Source organism: Buceros rhinoceros, unplaced genomic scaffold (genome assembly GCF_000710305.1).
Source record: "Buceros rhinoceros silvestris isolate BGI_N320 unplaced genomic scaffold, ASM71030v1 scaffold11305, whole genome shotgun sequence".
In the NCBI taxonomy this organism is placed as follows: Eukaryota; Metazoa; Chordata; class Aves; order Bucerotiformes; family Bucerotidae; genus Buceros; species Buceros rhinoceros.
This window is the reverse complement of record NW_010414745.1, coordinates 57,061-76,317: the sequence shown is the minus strand read 5'-3', so window position 1 is coordinate 76,317 and position 19,257 is coordinate 57,061. Positions and strand designations below refer to the sequence as shown.

Genomic DNA, 19,257 nt, shown 5'->3' with positions numbered 1-19,257 from the left:
GTGGGTGGGGGAGAGAGAGAGAAGGGAGGAGGAGGAGGAGTGTGTGGAAACGGGAAGCAGAGTTCAGCCCATGGGAATGCCATGCCGCAGAGTTAACTCTGGATGACCTGTGTCTGTGCATGAGCACTCGGATTAATGGAGCCTGAGTCTCAGGAGCACAGCCCTGCTTGAGTCCTCACTGGGTTGTGGGCGTCCCTTTACATTAACGGCCTTCCTGGGATCGTATGTGGATTACCCTCAGCTTTGCAGTGAGCTGAGCCATATCGTGATTCCTTTCCAGTGCATTTCAGGAGACCGTGTGCATCTTCTGGAGTATGTGGCAGGAAGCTGTTGGCAGATCTATGACCTAGCCTGCCTCTCTGCTGCATGATAGTGGTGTTAGTGGCTGGCATGAAAGGCACGGCCAGTCTAGAGCTTTGGACTGGGCAGCTGTCTTGGTCTGAAAATGTTTTGTCACCTCATAGGGTGAGCATATAGCTGGGTTACCTTGGAAGCAAAAACATGATTTATGAGAATGGGCAAACAAAATAGGGCTATTTTTCCCATGCTCTGGGGAAGGGACCCCAGGGAGGCCTGTCCTACCCCCTCCCTCCCTGTGGGCCTGGGAAAAGCTGCAGGGAGCAATCAGGCAGAGGCTCCAGGGGTGCGAGCAGCTGCCGTCGCAGGCAGCCCAGGGGCCGCTGGGCGTGCAGACTCCTTCCTGCAGTTTGACCAGACTTTCTTTTCAGCATGTTAACTGTCTGTTTTGCTCTCTATTCCTTCATGTACAGTGCTTGACCTTCTTATTTTATTTTCTCCTTGAGTCTTCCACTTAAGCGTCCCAGTTCCTTCCAAGTTTTTTTTTCCCAGTTTTCCACCCGTGCCCCTCACAGAAAAATCACTGAATGAATAATTGTCTCAAAAAAACGTTTGTTCTGCTTCCTTCTTTCTCTGTCTCCTGCCTGTCTTCTGTTTTAACTCTAGGCTTTTCTGAATAACTCTGACTTTGCATTTTATCTAGCACTCTGGAGTTCCTTTGTAGATTGGCTCTTGGAAGACTGTAGCAAAACCAGTTATTGCTAAATAACAAGATGAGTTCTTCTGCATAACTTATACAGCAGTATAAAGCCCCTTAAGTCGCCAAGTCGACTATTAGGAGTAGATATCTGTGACTTATTTCAGTAAATTCTCCCCACACCCAAGTTCTCATGTGGCGGGTTGAAAGTCCTTCATAAATGCTGTCTATCCCCATAACTCATAATGTAGGTCTCTGTTCCCATTTGGATATGACAGAGGTCTCTGCAAAATGACGAGAATTGCTGTGGGCAGATTTGGGGATTGCTGTCTGGCCTTCCAAGTTACCTGCAATTGACTGGTTCTTGAGCTGTTTGCTGCTGTTACTTGCATGTGTTATGTATGTGAAGTAATGTGAAAACCTAGATAGCTAAGGTTTTGGGAGTTGGCAATAAAGTTTGATTGTGTAGCATCAGTAAAATTTCAATAAATTCATCGGTGTTCAACAGTCTTTAACAAAGTGTGAGACTAGGCTTGGTTTGAAAACTGACATGCAGTTTCCCAGAAGAAAGATTCCTCAATCCTCCTCAAAAATTTCTTCACAAGGAATGACTTTGCTAAATTTCCCTTGTACATTCCTGTAGTTTCTAAAGAAAAGTACACTAGTCACAGATCCTTCTCCCACATTTCTAGTATTGACTGTTAGCACACTAAATATACGTCTGTATGATCTGATACTCACTAAAATGTGACTATCTGAATCCATACGTATTTTGTGTTAGGCTACTCCTAGTGAGCTAAATAACTGAAGCTTTCTTATTCCTGGGCACTGTTCTTATATAGAATTTACAAAAAAAAAAAAATCGCGTCTACATCTGTGTCATTATGGCTTTGTCGTGGACTCACTCCAAATAACATCTGTTAGTGTTGACACACAATGCATATTTTACAAGCTGTTTAAAAACATATTTACTCGGTGGACTGAAATTGTTTATCAGCACATACTGAGTCCCAGGAGAATGTCTATTTTCTGTTTAAATTGAGAAGTAGAGGGGGAAAAGAACAACTTGGACAGTCCAGTGAAAGTGGTGTCAAAAATTAGACTCCAGTCTACAGACCTACCCCAGAAAAGTTCTCAAGAGTGAAAGTTGTGTGTCAGATGTGATCCACTATCCCTTTGCTGTCACAGTGAGCTTTATCTTGGAGAAAATAGTGCCTTAGATTTCAGCAAATATATGTCAGAATATTTTGCCAAGAGAGTGAACTGAAGGTGAGACAGGAAGCCTGTACGCAGCAACTAACAGTCTTTCATCTTGAAATGTGTTCCCTGTTGCTGAGTTTAGTAAATCGTAGGTATTTTGGTAATGGGTCAAATTTAGCTCTGCTGAAAGACTGTGGAAGCAATCAAAGATGAAGGCAAAGTTGGGTCATGCAAGAAATTTACTTTGGCAAGAAATAAATATAGACGCATTTCTCTTTGTGTTTCTGATTCATAACTATGAATGCTGTGAAATCCGTCAGGAAGAAGTGAGGAGGATGTGTACTCGTTTGACTTTTTCTTTGTTATCGCATCTAATACCTGAGCCTATACTTTGCTCAGAACAAAACACCAGAGAGGAGTTTTTTGAATGACAAATCTGAAAAAGAATTGCAATTTCAGGACCTTTATTCCCTTCACTCCAAAAAGGAGACCTGGCTGTTTGCCCGTCTCCAGTACTTGCGTTGCAAAAAGTCATCTTCCCTTTCTGTGAAGCGTGTATCTGGTGAAAACTGAGTAATCCTGCTGTTACCAGGATACTGGTGAAATTGGCACACCCACAATTTGACCTACCTTTTTTCTTTTCTTTACATCTGTTTAAGTAAATTCTGTGTGATTAAAATTGGTGCCTCCTCTCCCATCAAAAACCCAAAACTTTAAATTTCGTCCTGGAGCTCAGCTCTGTGTCTTTCGGGGGGGAAAAAATACTGCTTTCTGCAGCAGCAGCACTGGGTATTGCAAACCTGAACCTGAAAGATACTCGTTTGGTTTTTAATACCTGGGTATAACTCTGACCTGTTGTAATCTCACTAGAGCTGAGCATCGTGAGCAAGTATCAGGAGAAAACCATGAGAAATACATCCCAGTTCGATCTTTTAATGTTTCTTAGTGAGAGTATCCGTGGTCTTACTTCACTGCAGATAAAAGAGAGAAACTTAAAATGACAATGAATTTACTTACAGGATGCTGTTTTCTGTCTCCTGTTAACTCGTCCCAGAACTCTCACTTCACAAATGGAAGGAACTGCTTCAGATTTATCCACTTGCTTTACCTTCCGGGCTGCTTATATCAGGAAGAGTTTTCTTCCATTTTAAGTGGGTGATATCTTAAATGTAATAAGGCTTTGCAGATAAACATTTTAGATAATTGTGAACAACGACTTGTGTTGTGCTGCTTTTGACCCTTTCTGTTGCTTTTTTGTAGGTGTGGAAGAGCACTCACTTGACGACTCTCCTATACTGGATGACAGATCAGCGCTTTACTCTGGAGTTCACAAGAAGCAATTCTACTTTGACGGCTCCTGTGAAAAGCAGCCAGAGGACGACTCAGACTCACTTACTACTTCTCCCTCATCTAGCAGTCTTGACATGTGGGGAGCTAACCGGAAGCTGATGAAGACCTTCAGCAAAACTGATAGCCGTGGCCTTATCAAGCCTCCCAAGAAACTCGGGACATTTTTCTCTTACCCAGAAGATGAGAAGACCCAGAAAGTTTGCCGCTCCTTGACAGATGGGGAGATGAAGAAGAGCCTCGGCTCACTGAGCCATGGGGTAAGTACAGAAAGCATTTGCTTTTATGACAGCAACAGGCACAAGCACCATCTTCTGGTGTCCCTGGAGGAGATTCAGAGTGTAAGGAAGCAGATCCGATTGAAGAAAATGGATACTAACTATTCCTGTTCCAGAGCTTTTCTTTGCCAGCGCCCTGCTAGGAAAGGAGCATCCCCTGCAACTTGCGACCTACAGTTACTGCGGCACAAAACAAAAGGGGGTGGAGGTTGTGGCTTCCCAAACAGAAGGCTACGAGGGCGCACTTCTGTCAGCGAGTTCAATATTACCTATGTGGTGGAGAGAAGCCTGTACAGTCACCTCAACCTCTCACAGCTGGTGCGTCCCGTTACTGACAGGACCCTGAGCAAGGCCGACAAGGAGGACCTGAGGAGATGCCTGCTGGAGGAGGATGAGGCCAAGAGGAAATGGGCTGCCACAGTGGATCGCTGTACTAAAAGGGTTCTCTTGAGAATCCACCAAAAGTCTGTGAGTCAAAGAGTTGCCATGAAGGTGGTCTTCCAGTTTCTGTGAGGTTGCAGTAAACGCTTTCTGCTTCATACTTTTAACTAAAATTCAGTGCTTCTGCTTTCCTTGCCATTAGAAACTCTTAAGCGCTGTAGTTCAGCTGTACAGGCAGAGTTTGATACAATCCTGTCAGAAAAGGTTTTTGGAGTCTGAGGCTTCTATGTGTAAGAGTGACTCAATGAGAGAGAGCAAATATGGCAAGATGCTGCTTTTTAAATTCACCTAGTGCAGAAATTGAGATCACTGGTGAACAGAGGAGCTCTGTTTCTCTCCTGCTGTCATTGCCTCATATTGACCCTCCCCTTCTCACTTTGCATCTCATCAATTCACCCATCAAGCTCTGTGTTACAGACACAGCTGCAGAAAGACATGAAGTTTTAGATTACGTAGACACTGCCCTCCTCTTGCTGCTTACCACCACCGGAAGTGCTCCTTCCCCTCTGTCCCTGGCTACTAGGGCTTCTTGCTAGCATGGGTGGCACCTTCCCCCAAAATGTATTGTGGAAATGGAACAAGGGGTGGCCAAAAAAGGACGTTGTGCTGTACAATGGGTAATTGGGTGCTTTGATGACTCCAGAGAGATCCAAAGCTGTTTCCTGATTACATGACCCAGTTTTGACAGTTCCTTTAACCATGATGCGGAGTTTCCAAGGAACTTGCCTTTGGGGCCAGTCAGGGTCCAAAGCTGAGCCAACTAGTCTCCGGTCCAGTTACGATGTAGATACATTCCCTACTTCAGTGGGTGGGAACAGCAGTGCACCCATAACATTAAGCAAGATATTCTAGTGAACAATACAGTATAAACAGCTTTTCTTCTTGAACTACAGATTTTATTTAGAGAGGTCTCTGCTTCACTTCCTTGGGTGTGAAGTATTCTCGATATAAGAGTCATAGCCTTGGTCTCCTTGAATAATCTGTGCAAGGTGACCAAGTCTTCATGGTTCGCTTTTTGCAATTTGGACACAAAATAGGTAGGTTTTTTCTACCCAATACCGTGAACGTTCTCTCTTGGCAGCTTCACTATTTCTTCTGCATTGACTGCTTGCCCTGCCACTCACAGGGTTCTATTTATTTCCATAGACATTGTACTCAAAAGACATTGTTTTCCCCTAAGTATACTACAATGATAAGAGGAACTTTCCTCATCCTTCTGTGGGTTGAACAATAGGGGCATCTCAGGAGAAGGAACATGCTCATATATGCTAGAGAGGCCCCGTAATTAAAAATATCCTCTAAAACTGTCTTTGTAAATAAAGATGACAGAAACAAGCTTGTCAGTTCTTCTAATAAGTAGTCTCGCTTAGTAATTTCATTATGGAAACCATCTGGACTGTCTTTTGCTTATTTACAGAGGTACAAACAGAAAAGAAATGGATAGCATTTCGTTATTGTGAAGGAGCTCCCTAGTCAACTGCTCCTCCAGCTTGTTTGAATGGGATAAATGGTGGAGACACACTGCTCTTACTAGCTTTTTCAACACACTTCTTCCTGAAACCACAAAAAGCTGGCAAACTTCAACTAATGCCACTCCTTCTTTCCAGAAACACTTAATGTTTGTTTGCTGCAACCTCAGAGAAATTGCAATGCCTATGTATTCAGTGGAACTGGTCACTCTGTCTTGCCTTGCCATTCATTTTTGTCGTTTATATTTGTTTCAGTGACCTGGAAGTGCATGAAATTTTCAAATTGCATCAGTTTTTCTTTTCTCCCAAAACAGTAATACTTTTGATTGCATGACCATTCCATTGAATATCCCTCTCCTCACCCACAGGCCTTTTGTTTGGTACAGTATTGCCCGGGTCACTACTAGAATCAGAAGGCAGAATTCAAGTGTTAAATATATGGGGAGGGTCCATAATGAAACAATAAACATCATTAATATGGTACATTTATTGAGAAGCTTTTAACCAACAGACATTTTGCTCTCTGAGAAAACTGCTTTAGGAGCAGCTCTAGCTGGTTTGACAGACAAGTTTGCTCAGAGCAGTTCCAGATGTCCTTTCTTCATTGCTGCGATTATCATGTAGTGTAGGATTAGTTAGAATGGACTCTTCACAGAAGGATGACATTACTCATAGCTAAATGTGCTGTGCTTTAAAAACTGATCTTGTTACTTGTGGTTGGTCTCAAATGCTTTCCAAAAACAATTTTTAAAAGCTATGCTATAGTCACATTGCCTTTTGGGGAAAAAAAAACACCAAACAAAACACTTAAAATTCTACATCACAGCAGACTTTTTAATGTGCGTGGCTTTGAGTTCTGATAGGGTTGTGGTGGCTACAAAAACTGTCATCCAGGCACTGTAGCTACACAACACCCAACATAAAAGCTAGAAAATAAAACTTTTTGAAAGCTATTAATATATATGCTGATTAGTAGTGAACAGGGCAGGAAGAGTTTTTACTGTAATAGAACTCATTTGTATAATTGTTTATTAAGTGGCACAGTTCATAGAGCTTTCTCCTTCCTAATAAGAGTGTTGAAGCAGACTGGTAGTTCTCAGGTGGTGGATCTTCACTGACTCCCAAGTACATGCTCACAGTACAGGCTGAGCAATCCTTTGTAGGTCTGATCAGATGCATAGCTGAGGTGTCTGAAGTTACTGTGTTGTGTAGTTCAGGCCCTAAGAACTCACGGTTTGCAAGTAGTTGATCTTCTGTCTCCTGTTTGTCTCGACTCTAACTCTGAACAGAATACTTATAATAGACATCTGCCTGTCTCACAACCCACACTCAGAGCCACAAGTTGAAGTTCTGCAAGTAAATTTTGACTGCTGTGCCTTTGTTTCCCTGGATCGCTCTGTGAGACTTCTGGCAGGGCCAGGTACTTGAGTACTGTGCACCTGGTTGTTCAGTGGCCAAATAAAATGTCAAGGGTTTTACCTTTTGGATTGCAAAGCAAAAAAGTGGATGCTCTCTGAGCCCTCTGAGTGCCTGGTCATTTTCCAGATGATACCAAGGCTTGAGTAGATACCTGCCACAGCTAAACAATTGTTGGCTGTGAAAATGCATCTCTATCAAGTTTTGGTTGCCCTCTGCTCGTGGGAGTGAAGCAATATCATAGTGCTGATTTTCTTTTTTTATTCAAGATAATGATGATAAACTGTATCTGTGCATTCAGTCCAAACTGAGTCACTCCACTAGGTGACTGAGCACACATAGTGTGCTTTCTTCTCCCAGAAGTGGCAGAGCGGCCACGTGTCACCACAGACATGATGGTGAATCCCTCATCAAGAATCAGGGCTTTCTGGGCCTCTGAGGACGCAATGCACATGGATAGCTGGGCTGGTTTTCCCCTCTTAACACGGGCTTGCCCTGCAAGGCCTCTAGTGTTTTCCTGTATTTCAGTGGAAATGGAGTTTATGCAGCTGTTTCCAAAAGGTAGGTCGATGCTTTAAAAGATCGGTGGTTCTCTGTTTCAGTGCTACTGTGGACTTACTTATGAAGGCAGATGGGAGCGTCGAGGTGAAGTTGCCAGCACCCTGGAAAACTTGATGCATAAGATCAACAGTTTCCTCAGACCAGAGAGGGTTTTTTTTCTAAAAAGAAGAGTAGGCAATAGATGACTCACCAGCAGCAGACCTTAGGCCAAGGAATTGTCTCTGGAAAAGACAGATTACTCAAATTGCCTCATAACAGATTTCTTGATTTATAATCTCCCATCCTTTTGTTTATTTGTTTGTTTCCATTTTTGCAGACACTTGTGTTTTCACTGGTGTTCTCCAAATCACAGATGTTTGGAGTGAGCTAATCATTGTGACAGAACTGTATCTATCTTTTTTTGCAGAGAACCTGTAGCTTTGGAGGATTTGACTTGACAAATCGTTCCCTTCATATTGGAAATAGTTCTGACCAAATGGTGAGTTTAAGACAAGAAGGCACAGACTTGAAATAGCATAAAATGAAATGTGCAACAGACTTATAATAGACTGAAGTGTAATTTAGGTCTGTAATAACAGTTTGGGGATCCAAGAAAGCAGAGTATCTTTCTTAACCTCAGACTTCTTTAGCTTTGAGAATAATATACCCACCCGTATCCACGTGTGTCTAAGTATTTATATAACCACACGTGTAAAGAGGCAGGAACAAGTGATCAAAGTGCAGATCTGGGGGCACATCTGTAGGTTATTCTGACTTCCACAGAGCATCACCCTAGGCAAAACATATCATTACTTTATCTTCTTGGTAAAAATATTTGCTGTTTGGAACGATGAGGCAATCTTTGATTCACTGAAGATCTGCACTTTATTTGGGTGGCAGTCATTATGTAAGAGATGTATTATTTGTTTCCTCATTGTATCTAAGAGCTCTGGAGTAGATCAGAATCCCATTGTGCTGGGTGCTGCACAGTTGATCTCAGAACTCTTTGAGTTTACAAGAAGAAAACATCTCCCCTGAGAATTAATTCCATTTCTTGTTACTCATGCTGATCCCAGTGTTACTGTTGGTCAACCTGCAGCCAGAAATAATGCAACAGAAATGAGCCAGAATATTATATCCAATGAAATTGCAAACATATTTTTTCCTTTTGCCCATATATGCTTTTCTCTTCCACTTCAACACTGGCTCTAATAACTCCTCCGTTCACTTAAATCACATCTAAATTGTGAAACATTTTACATACTAGCATTTTATTTTTTAGCATGTTATTTTTTATGTCAGCTAGGTTTTTTGGGCTTATTTTTGTTTTTCTAACTACTTTTTTAACATTGTGAATTACCCCTAAATTGGCAAAAACTGCGGGAGGTTATTTTATTCATCAGTTTTCAACTCAGTAAAAAAGTTCACTTCCAAATTTACAGCGTTTTTCTTTAAACATTGATACTTTGGCGTATCTTGTTCAGATTGGTTTTGATATAGGAGAGCATGAAATTTAGATGTTATATTTTTCACTACTAGCACCAGTAATGGGAGAGATGCAGTTGACCAGAATAGTATATGTACGTCAAAGTTTTTTCCGGAAAGATAAAGGAAAGAGCTGTCCTTCATTTCTGCCAAAAACCCAAAAGTAACCAAACAGGAAAAAATATAGAGTTGTCACAAATGAAGTCACCTGAATTTCAGAGAAACCTTTTGGGAGAACATTAGTAAAGCAGCAAACGTACGTAAGTTTAGAGGAAAAAAAAAAGTATTTTATGTAGAATATAGCATATGCTTATTTTAGAGTTTCTTATCTTAGGTACCTAAATTGTCCTCAGAAGGGTTATTCAACCAATTTAGAGACCAAATTCAGTAGTCAGTCTGTTTGGCCGAACAGATTTTGGGCTTCCTTGTGTTGTGGTTTTTGATCTTCCCTTGTTCATGGAGGATGCTGGTAGCTGCTCTGATAGAGCTGCCTTGCTGTGGTTCCTGACACACTGTAGAATGAAAGACCACGTTTAACACGCTGCCTGGACAATCTGAGTAAGGGCTGAGTCATACAAGAAAGTCTGGCAAAATGTCGACTGATCCATGTTCTTTCTTTGTATGTGCTTGCGGCATGAGTAAGTGGTAGGTATTTTCAGGTGGTTTAAAAAAGGTTAAATGCGTTCAAAGCAGCTGGGCTTTGTCACCCACTATATATGGACCAGCTAATTTAGTTCGGCAGTACCCTGTTGTGTGTCTTAAGAATAGCTGTACAAGTGTAACCTTCTACCATGGTCGATGGATTTAGTAGCTTTTTTTTTTTCCATTTTTGTTTTCTAAACAATCCACAGTAAAACCACAGAAACTGTCATCAAGAGAGGTTAACTGAATGTCTGTCTGAAAACAAAAAATAAATTTGGATAGCCAAATGTAGGTATCCATACATATCTATATACCCACAGGTATATATATTTAGCTAGGATCCTAGAGGTACCTTTACTCTCCTGTTATACTGCATGTAGTATTGACCAATGTGAGCCGCAACTACTGTGATGTGTCCTGTCAGGAGGGCTTAGCCTGAATCTGGGCATTTTTCTCTCAGATCAAATACTTTCCTGAAACTCAGGGACAAAGGCATCCTAACAGACCTTAACATACCTACACACAGTACCTCCAGTAAAGGTTACAAAGCAGGCCTTAGAAGTACAGCACAGTGGATGGTTAAGGAGTAAAGTACAGGACTGCTACAGTGGTTTGCACAAGGTTGCAACAGTGAATTAGAGCGATGAACACAACACCATGCTGCTGTCCTGTGTCTGCAATGACTGTTGACTGAGGGGAAAAAATGGCTCTTGTACTTTATAAGCTTAAACCCTGTTTTATTTTGCAGGGCAAAGAAGGAGACTTTGTTTATAAAGAAGTGATCAAATCGCCCTCTGCCTCCCGTATATCTCTGGGCAAAAAGGTGAAGTCTGTAAAAGAAACCATGAAGAAAAGGATGTCTAAAAAATATAGCAGCTCTCTGTCTGAGCAGGTACGTAAGTTCTGCAGTGGAATCCACTTAAGAGTGTAGAAGTGATAATCACTATTGATTCTCATGCTTCAAGACATCTCTGAAGAAATTTCTAACAAGACTGTGTGGTGTGGCTAACATTCTTATAAAATCCCTCACTGTGAAATGTCTTCCTATAGATGGCAAACCATGAAAATACATTTTCAGATTTTCATTCAAGTAGCTCATCGACAGAAGCCTGTCATTGGTGGCATTACACATCTCACTTTCTACTTCCATTTCTTTGTCTATCGTCATTATTTATTAAGGGAACCGGTCTGTGACATGGGGTTGTAGTAATATATCTAATCTGCAGTTTACACTTTAGTTTAAATTCCTAGCATAACTTCCCATACACGGTTCCTCTCGGCTGTTTCAGATCTTTTTTCCATCGTAGCTTGCCATCTGCAGCAGTCCGTTAAAACAGATGCACAATGCAGTCAGAAAGGGGCATCCCACAGAAGATTTTCCTATTCATTCATTATGGATTTTTATAGCTTATTCTTAAAGGCAAACCTGAAGTATATTAGTTGTAAATTAAGCTTTGAATTTCAGTGGCCTAGGAACAATTGCTGTCTCTTGCCCTTTTAATACGCTTTGGGTTCCTTGCTTTGGTGGAGCGTCAAGAATTCTTTGGCACTTGTTTAAAACCCATCTTGCCGCTTGAAATGTCTATGAAGCGCTCGGAAGGCCGCCGGGAAAGCAGAGCTCTGTCTCTCTGCCTGACACCGCCCCCAAGTGGCCTCGTACCGGCCGCTGCCTCGCCGGGAGCGTTTGCAGCCACAGGGAGAGGGGAGTGGACAGGGAGTCATGCCCCGCCAGATCTGCCTTTTGGTATTAATGCAGTTAATGCCTGTTAATGCGTTAGTGCCTGTAAAAGGAGCAGCTTGTGATGCTTAAAATAACAACCCCAAACTGCAGAATCAGAAGACAGCACGAAGGGTCAGAAAACGTGACCAGTTTTATGCAGTCTTGCTTTGCAAGATTAGAATCCCTTTCCAGCAGGACTATTAGCCATACTCAGTTCAGGGCAGTGCTACAGTTATGGTTACTTAGTTTAAACATTTCAAGGTCTAACGTGATTTGGTATTGATAAGAAGATGCTTTGGTGTCCAACTGGCCTTACACTGCCCCTCTGCAAAGTCTGCCTAAGGGATGCTTGAAGAAATCGGTTTACAGTCAGTTAGCAATAATTCTGCTCTCTAGCTCTCTCCGAGATTGACTTGACCCCTAAAGTCATGTGCTGGTATGACTTTTTTTTTTTTTTTATGATTCTGCAGCAAGCAAATAATAGCTTTCATCTAAAAGTTTTGTGATCACACATCTCCACAAAAACTACTCCTGTATACAAGTTACAGTCTTTCGTTTTCAAAAATTTTGGCACAGTCGTTTTAGAATATTTGTACCTTTCTGGCATCATGACTCAAATTATGTGCCAGTATCTGTCTCTGCATTCAGAAAAACAAGCAAAAGCTCTTCTGGCTGCAAGTATCTGCTGCTTTGCTTTAACTGTGCTTTACAGGAGCTGGCAGAATGCCAATTTAGAAAAGACCCTTTTTGATTCCTGTAATGCTTGACTGAATAAAGAGAAATTGCCTCACCTATTGCACATGTAGTAAAATCTTTTAATATGTATGTGTTTATGAGTATCTACACTGTGTACAAGCTGCATTTTCTGGTTATTTTTTTTCCCCAAGATAAATGAGCAAAGTTATCAACAATTCACTGCAAAGAAAAGGGGGCATAACTGTGTGTCTCGCTTGCTCGGCTGATTTGTTTGTATGCTTCTGTGTACAAAATCCTGATTCTGAAAGCTGAATTTGGTGTTAGCTGTTTTGCAGGTAATGCTGGCAAAAACATCATGTGTCATTATAACCTTTGAATTGGGAGTTCTGTGTAATGTTTCTTTTTTACTTACAGCACTAGCTTTTTCAGACTGGACTATTTGCTCCTGCCCCTGCTATCGCACCTGTGTGGGGTTTCTGCCACAGCTGAGTACTGCTAAATAAGTAGATAAACATAGAAAGTTCCGTCCTGTCTGGTAAAGAGCAGGAAAACAGACTCTTTCCTTGGAGATGAATGAGCTCCTGTCAGTGCCTATGTTCATTCACCAAACTGAAATGGTTCAATCCCTTTCAGGAATCCAGCCCTGGGGTCATGCCGGGTTCTCCACAGTCACCACCTCCAGACACTGACTCTCTGGACAAACCCAAGCTGAAAGCTGGTGGCTCAGTAGAGAGCCTGAGGAGTTCCTTAAGCGGTCAGAGCTCAATGAGTAAGTTCAGTTGTAATTGCATTGCTCTGTTTCTGCGGCTTCAGGAAGCAGAGACCTCCCCAGTAAGCAGAATCAGAGAAAGTCAAAGCAAAAGCAATGGTTACAAAGTAGAAAGGCTGATGGGTTAGTCATTAAGGGTTTACAAGGAACCGTAAGCTCTTTGGTTCAGAGATGATCTTTTTTGCTTTGTGTTTATACACAGCCCTGACAGAGCCCAGTCTTGCTTTCTGGCTGGGCCTGCTGGGTTCCTGCTGTTATAAAATAAATGACTGGAGTGAGAATTACAATCCTTGGCCAGTAGTAAACAGGCTCATCTTTACACTAGGTTTCGCCTGGGCACTCGTGATGAGCTTTCCACCCCTTCTCCAGAGAGACCTTGAGGTTCTCTCGTTAGCTAGTTAGAGGCATATTATCTAAACCCTTCGTAGTTAAGATTGTCTCCACACAAAACAGAGCTTAAGTGGGTCACAGATGGCGTAAACTTGCTTCGCTGTGAATTACTGACCAATGGAAACTAAGAAAGTGTTGGGAGAAAAAAAATTTAGAGAAAGCTCCATTTTTAAATGACTGAAAGCGAGTTCTGAAAGTCATCTGCATTTTTTTTTTTAAATATCAATACAAAGTGTTGCCATAAAAAAGAATTACTGAACATGAGGGTCATTCTGGAACCCTCATGCAGGATTCAGAGCTTATTTTCCTCACACCGCTATGCTTTTTTGTGGGCAGAAGATGACATCCTGTGATGTACTGTAGATGAGACACTAGCGAAATATTGAAGAGCTGAACTGGGGAAAAGAGGAGTACAAAGTACATTAATTAACTCTCCCATCATATTAGAAATAGCATCATTTAAAGACTTTTAATTTTGATTACCATGTTTTATAGAAAGAGGAGCCTTTTTCTGTCTTGCTTTTGTTTATTCACAACCATCTTCACAAAGAGATTCTTTTTTGTGGACTAATACTATGCATCTCACACAGGTGGTCAGACGGTGAGCACCACAGATTCCTCAACCAGCAACAGGGAGAGCGTGAAATCAGAGGATGGTGATGATGAAGAGCCTCCTTACAGAGGACCTTTTTGTGGAAGAGCCAGGGTTCACACTGATTTTACTCCAAGTCCTTACGATACAGACTCGCTGAAGCTCAAGGTATCAGCTATATCTTTTTAAGGGGTCAAACATTTATTTTGGCAAAATTCTTAATTAAGAGCTCTTTGCAAGAACCATGTCATTCTTTGTCTTTTAATGAATTTACATGTCTTTTTGAAGCCCTTTAACCTCTCTTATTATTATAGCAAAATGTTATAAAATGTAAGTATTTCTCCACATCCAGGGAAAGACACTTGTGTCTTTAGTTTCTGGGGGAAAAAAAAAAGTGCCACAAATTCATTTCCATTTTGCAAGGATTTTGTTTGAGATATTGGAAAAATACTTCATCTGCCACAATGAATTAATCTATCCATGGAAAAACTGTCTAAATCCTTCCTGGAATATGTGGATGTGCCTGCACATAGTGTCTTTTAAAGGCATTGCAGTTAGTACAACTTGTTTTGAGTTAATATTGGATTACTTTGGTGACTGAGTTGTCAACCCCCTGTAATTTTTCTGGATATCAGCTTTTATTATTTTTAGTTGTGCTGTATTCAGTTCAAACTATCTGACTCCTGACATTCGTTACTTAAAATTCCAAGCTAATTCCTATTAAGCAGATGCACGTACGGTCATCTCTTTAAGGATCTCTTTATGGTCAGGACCACGTTAGGAAAAGCAACAGTGTCACACAGTTCTTGTGCATATGCCTACTTTCCTCAGATCCGATGTGTGATTGTACCCATATACACTGAGGATGTTCTTATTTGCACCAATTTCAGATAGTTGTATAGCTTAGAGACATTTGTACAAAACAGCAGTGATGCACTACTGGGATGTCAGCAGGTTTGTTAAACCAGACAGCTGGGGTCCATTCCGGGTTCTTTTGTTGACTCGCTCTGTGGTCTTAGGCATGTCACTTAACTTCCTTTTCTTCCATTTGTAAAACAAATATAACTGGATACTTTTGCAAGAGCTGTGGTTAACCTTTTGAAAATTAGAGTGTTGTCCATTCTGTGTATGACAAAATCTAGAGAAGAAGTGGGTGTGTTTGCTTGTGTATCCATCAGAAAGCGAGCCTAGATGGCTTTCTTGTTTCTTTGGCCTGCAGAAGGGTGACATCATTGATATAATCAGCAAGCCCCCCATGGGCACTTGGATGGGCCTGTTGAACAACAAAGTCGGCACTTTCAAATTTATCTACGTGGACGTGTTAAATGAAGAGGAAGAGAAGCCGAAGCGGCCCACTAGGAGACGCCGGAAAAGTAGACCACCCCAGCCCAAGTCAGTTGAGGATCTCTTGGATCGCATCAACTTAAAGGTCCAAATTCTCTCTTTCTGCTTTCCCTTCAGTTTTGCTTGTGGGAAGTGGGGCATACCTTGGGTGGTGTTAGTTTTGAAAGCTGCACACCAAGTTCATAATCCTAAGGATTATGACACCACTTAGCAGAATCAGGTCTTAGCTGCAGAGTGAAAATAGCTGAGGCCAGGCAGAGCTGTCTGTCAGGCTTGATGAAGTGCTGCAGGCTGCAAGCTGTATGCACTCAGAGGCCGTAAATCATTGCATAGTATGGCTACTAGCTAACACACTTGAAAAAGCAAGCAAAAAGTGTAACATAACAATAGTTATCCTGTCTTTAAAGAGGAAGGCTTTTTCCAGCTTTCTATTCAGAAAGGCTAGGGATAAACTGGTGTGGCTGTCATTCACCCTTTGTACTTCTCCCTTCATACAGAGTTATGCCGTATTGTGTGTCCAGATAGCATGTTACCCAGGGCATTTAATACAGCACATTCCGAAACAAAAATATGTGCAGCATTGTAGTTCTGGCACAGCTACCTCCCTGAACTCTGAGCAATGTTTACACAGGCTATAACCCTGTAATTTTACTGTTATATAGTCGTTTGCATTTGCAAAGCTACTGGTGCTTTTTTGCTGGTTGTGAAAATCTCATATCTTTATTGACAGAATACATTGAATAAATACGTTCTCTTACAGCTCTTTTGGTTTTGTTTTGTTTTTTCTTCTTTTATGCAGGAGCACATGCCCACCTTTCTGTTCAATGGTTATGAAGATCTCGATACCTTTAAACTTTTAGAAGAAGAAGATTTGGATGAACTGAACATCCGAGATCCTGAGCACAGAGCTGTTCTCCTCACAGCAGTGGAACTTCTACAGGAGTATGATAGTACGTGGGATGTTTGAGGGTTTTGATTTTACTAGAACTCTGCCAAGAACCTTGTGAACTCCTTAAAGCAGAAAACTGGTTCCGGGGTTTTCATGTTTGTTTTTTTTTGTTTTTTTTTCCCCTAATCTAGTTATTTCAGGGGTAATCATGTGTAACAATGTGGATTTTTGAGGAGTGACTTAAGACTTGTATTTGTTGTGCCGGATTTCTTTTTTTTCGTGTAAACCGTGTTACCCAACTTATTCAAGTGATGTCAAGTGTACAACACATACCCTTTAGAATACTGATGTTCAGGCATAGATCCTGAGATAACCTACTCAAAATGAGAAGCTGAGGTATGGAGAATAGGAAAGAGGAAACTTCTAGACTAGAGGGAAGAGATTGAGGTTATCAAGGGTAAGAAAAAAAACCAAAGCTCAGAGGGCTGTGGAGAAGGGTAAGGTGAGTTAAACTTTCTCTTATTTTACCTGCACATATGATTCTTGGACTGTGAATTGCAGGATTGTACAGGTGGCTTCAGGTTGTTCACATGACAACACAGTGATTTTCAAAGGGCGAATGTGTATCAGTCAAGTGCAAAGAGTGACAGACAGTGACTGTATGATGTCTGTGTAAGATGCAGCAGTGCAATTCCGCCTGCTGTACAGATGTCAGGCAAGTGGATTGCAAAGATTTAGGAAAGCAGAGTAAGCCATGGCAGTCAATTTTGATGGCATTTTTCCCACACAAGATGACACGGGGCTGTACCATCCACGCAGTACTATGGCAGAGTAGAATCATTTGAAAAGCAAGTGTAGCTTGAGACAGGAATTTACATGCACTCAATACCTAGTTGCAGCAACCTAAGACAGTGATGAATTTCCTCTTCATCCCTAAGTGTCAGCAGAAGGTTAGTATCCCACCATGCAGCATCTGTGAAATGGATTGCCTGGGGGCTTTTTCAGCTGCTTCTGTGCAAAATTTTATGTTTTAGCTTAAATTGCCATAGCAGCAATTTAAACAGCTGCTTATTAAGTGGGCAATGCTTAATTCTGTTAGAGATGTGTGGTTAGTATCTCTAGACAGTGCTGTGTGGCCTGAGTTTTCACTGATCTGGAGCTTTCTTGTTCATTTAATTTTCCAAAGAAGCATCCACACTTTCTCCACCCTCTTCTGCCCTCCAATAAAACTGCAGTTGCAGAATTAGATTCTTTTCACTTCTATGAGAGTAGCTTTTTGTCACCTAATAAGAGTTTCTTGTCATTATGTGCAGACCTATTTAGAATGCTCACTTCCCTGAAGTAATAATTTTTTTTTAGGGCCTTTCAGTTTTGGGTTGAAAACTTGAAGAACTGTGTGATGTGATGGTTGGAAAGTAATAATTCCAGCTCCAATTCAGGGTGATGAGGAGAAAGAAGAGACCAGAGAGCTGGAATGTGGGAGGGGCAATTGCAGTTAGTTCACCCCGTAATTACATTTCATGTGCTGAGAATAGGAGTTGGAATATAGCCATTTCTGACATTTTAGTGCAGGGGGAAAACCCAGCATAAGCTGTATCATTGCATCATGAGGTTGGTTTTCTATGTCTTCAGCTCCAGGTTTAGTTTCTTTACAAAGTACAATTTCACACCAAAGATTCTGGGTAAATTCCTGGAATCCAGCCTAGGCAGCCTGGATGGACCACACTTGAGTATTGGCTTTTTGCAATAGGCCAAAGAAGGAAGGAATTTTTACAGTTTCTCCCTTGTCCCTTTCCCCTTTGCTAAGGGACAGTGTCTAACTTTGCTAGACTCACTCCTGAGCCTTCTTCTTGGTGCCTTCTGGAAAGTAGGTCGGGGTTAGGATTCTATTCTTTTTTACTTGATTTAGTTCTTTTCAGTGCTTTTTGCTTTTGTTTTGGGTGCTGGGGGGGTTGTTTGCTTGTTTGTTTTTTAAGTCTTGGAAAGACTTAATCATTTTAAGACAGACGCTGTGATTTTAAATACATTTCCATGGTTATAAGTTGCAAGACTTGGCCCCAAGACAGCTGAGGCACATATGTGGTCCAGTTTGCTTTCATTATTTACCATACTGCACCCTCGTACTCATACTATGAGGCTGTTGCTTAATCCTTTACAAAACAGGATGAATGTTTCCAACGTTTGTGATGGCTGTTCTTAATGCTCCCTCTTTTCTGAAACAGGGATCTGATTCAACTGATACAACAAAGGAGATTGTAGAACCATAGAATTCATTTAGGTTGTAAAAGACCTATAAGATCATCAAGCCCAACCACTAACCCAGCACTGCCAAATCTACCACTAAGCCATGTCCCTCAGCACCACATCTGTATGTCTTTTAAATACCTCCAGGGATAACAACTCCACCACTTCCCCGGGCAGCATGTTCCAATGCTTCACAACCCTTTCAGTGAAGAATTTTTTCTTAATATGCAATCTAAACCTCCACTGGCATAACTTGAGGCCATTTCTTCTTGTCTGTCACTTGTATTGGGGGAAAGAGACTGACCCCCACCTTACTACAACCTCCTTTCAGGTAGTGGTAGAGAGCAATGACGTCTCCCCTTGAGCCTCCTTTTTGCCAGGCTAAACAACCCCAGTTTCCTCAGCTGCTGCTCATAAGACTTGTGCTCTAGACCCTTCTCCAGCTTCATCACTCTTCTTTGGACATGCAAGATAATGGTATTTGAAATGGAAGGTTAAGAAGTTCAGCCTGATTTTCTGTTTGCCTGTTTTTCACTGTATTCTTGCATCCTCTAGGTAACAGCGACCAGTCAGGATCTCAGGAGAAACTTCTCATTGAAGGCCAAGGCCTAACCGGATGCTCTCCTCGGGATTCTGGCTGCTACGAAAGCAGTGAAAACCTGGAGAATGGTAATAGTGACAGCAATGAGCCTTATAATCAGCCTTTTTTTCAGTTGATAACTTCAAATACTTTCTGCTCCTGTTCCGAGCTAACACAAGCTACTTCATTCTTCACTTTCTCCTCTGCCCTGACTGCCTCTT

The 19,257-nt window shown here is 41.5% G+C and overlaps 1 protein-coding gene across 1 annotated transcript in view; it reads left to right on the top strand.

Annotated features, from left to right (window-relative positions):
• The window catches only part of SASH1 (SAM and SH3 domain containing 1), a 50,846-nt gene that overhangs the window by 20,459 nt on the left and 11,130 nt on the right, over positions 1-19,257 (top strand). The window contains 11 exon segments of the mRNA XM_010137195.1: positions 3,455-3,801; position 4,260; positions 7,415-7,467; positions 7,469-7,543; positions 8,113-8,184; positions 10,561-10,704; positions 12,862-12,997; positions 13,978-14,147; positions 15,199-15,408; positions 16,123-16,273; positions 19,012-19,125. Of these exon segments, the coding sequence (XP_010135497.1) occupies positions 3,455-3,801; position 4,260; positions 7,415-7,467; positions 7,469-7,543; positions 8,113-8,184; positions 10,561-10,704; positions 12,862-12,997; positions 13,978-14,147; positions 15,199-15,408; positions 16,123-16,273; positions 19,012-19,125 (1,473 nt within the window).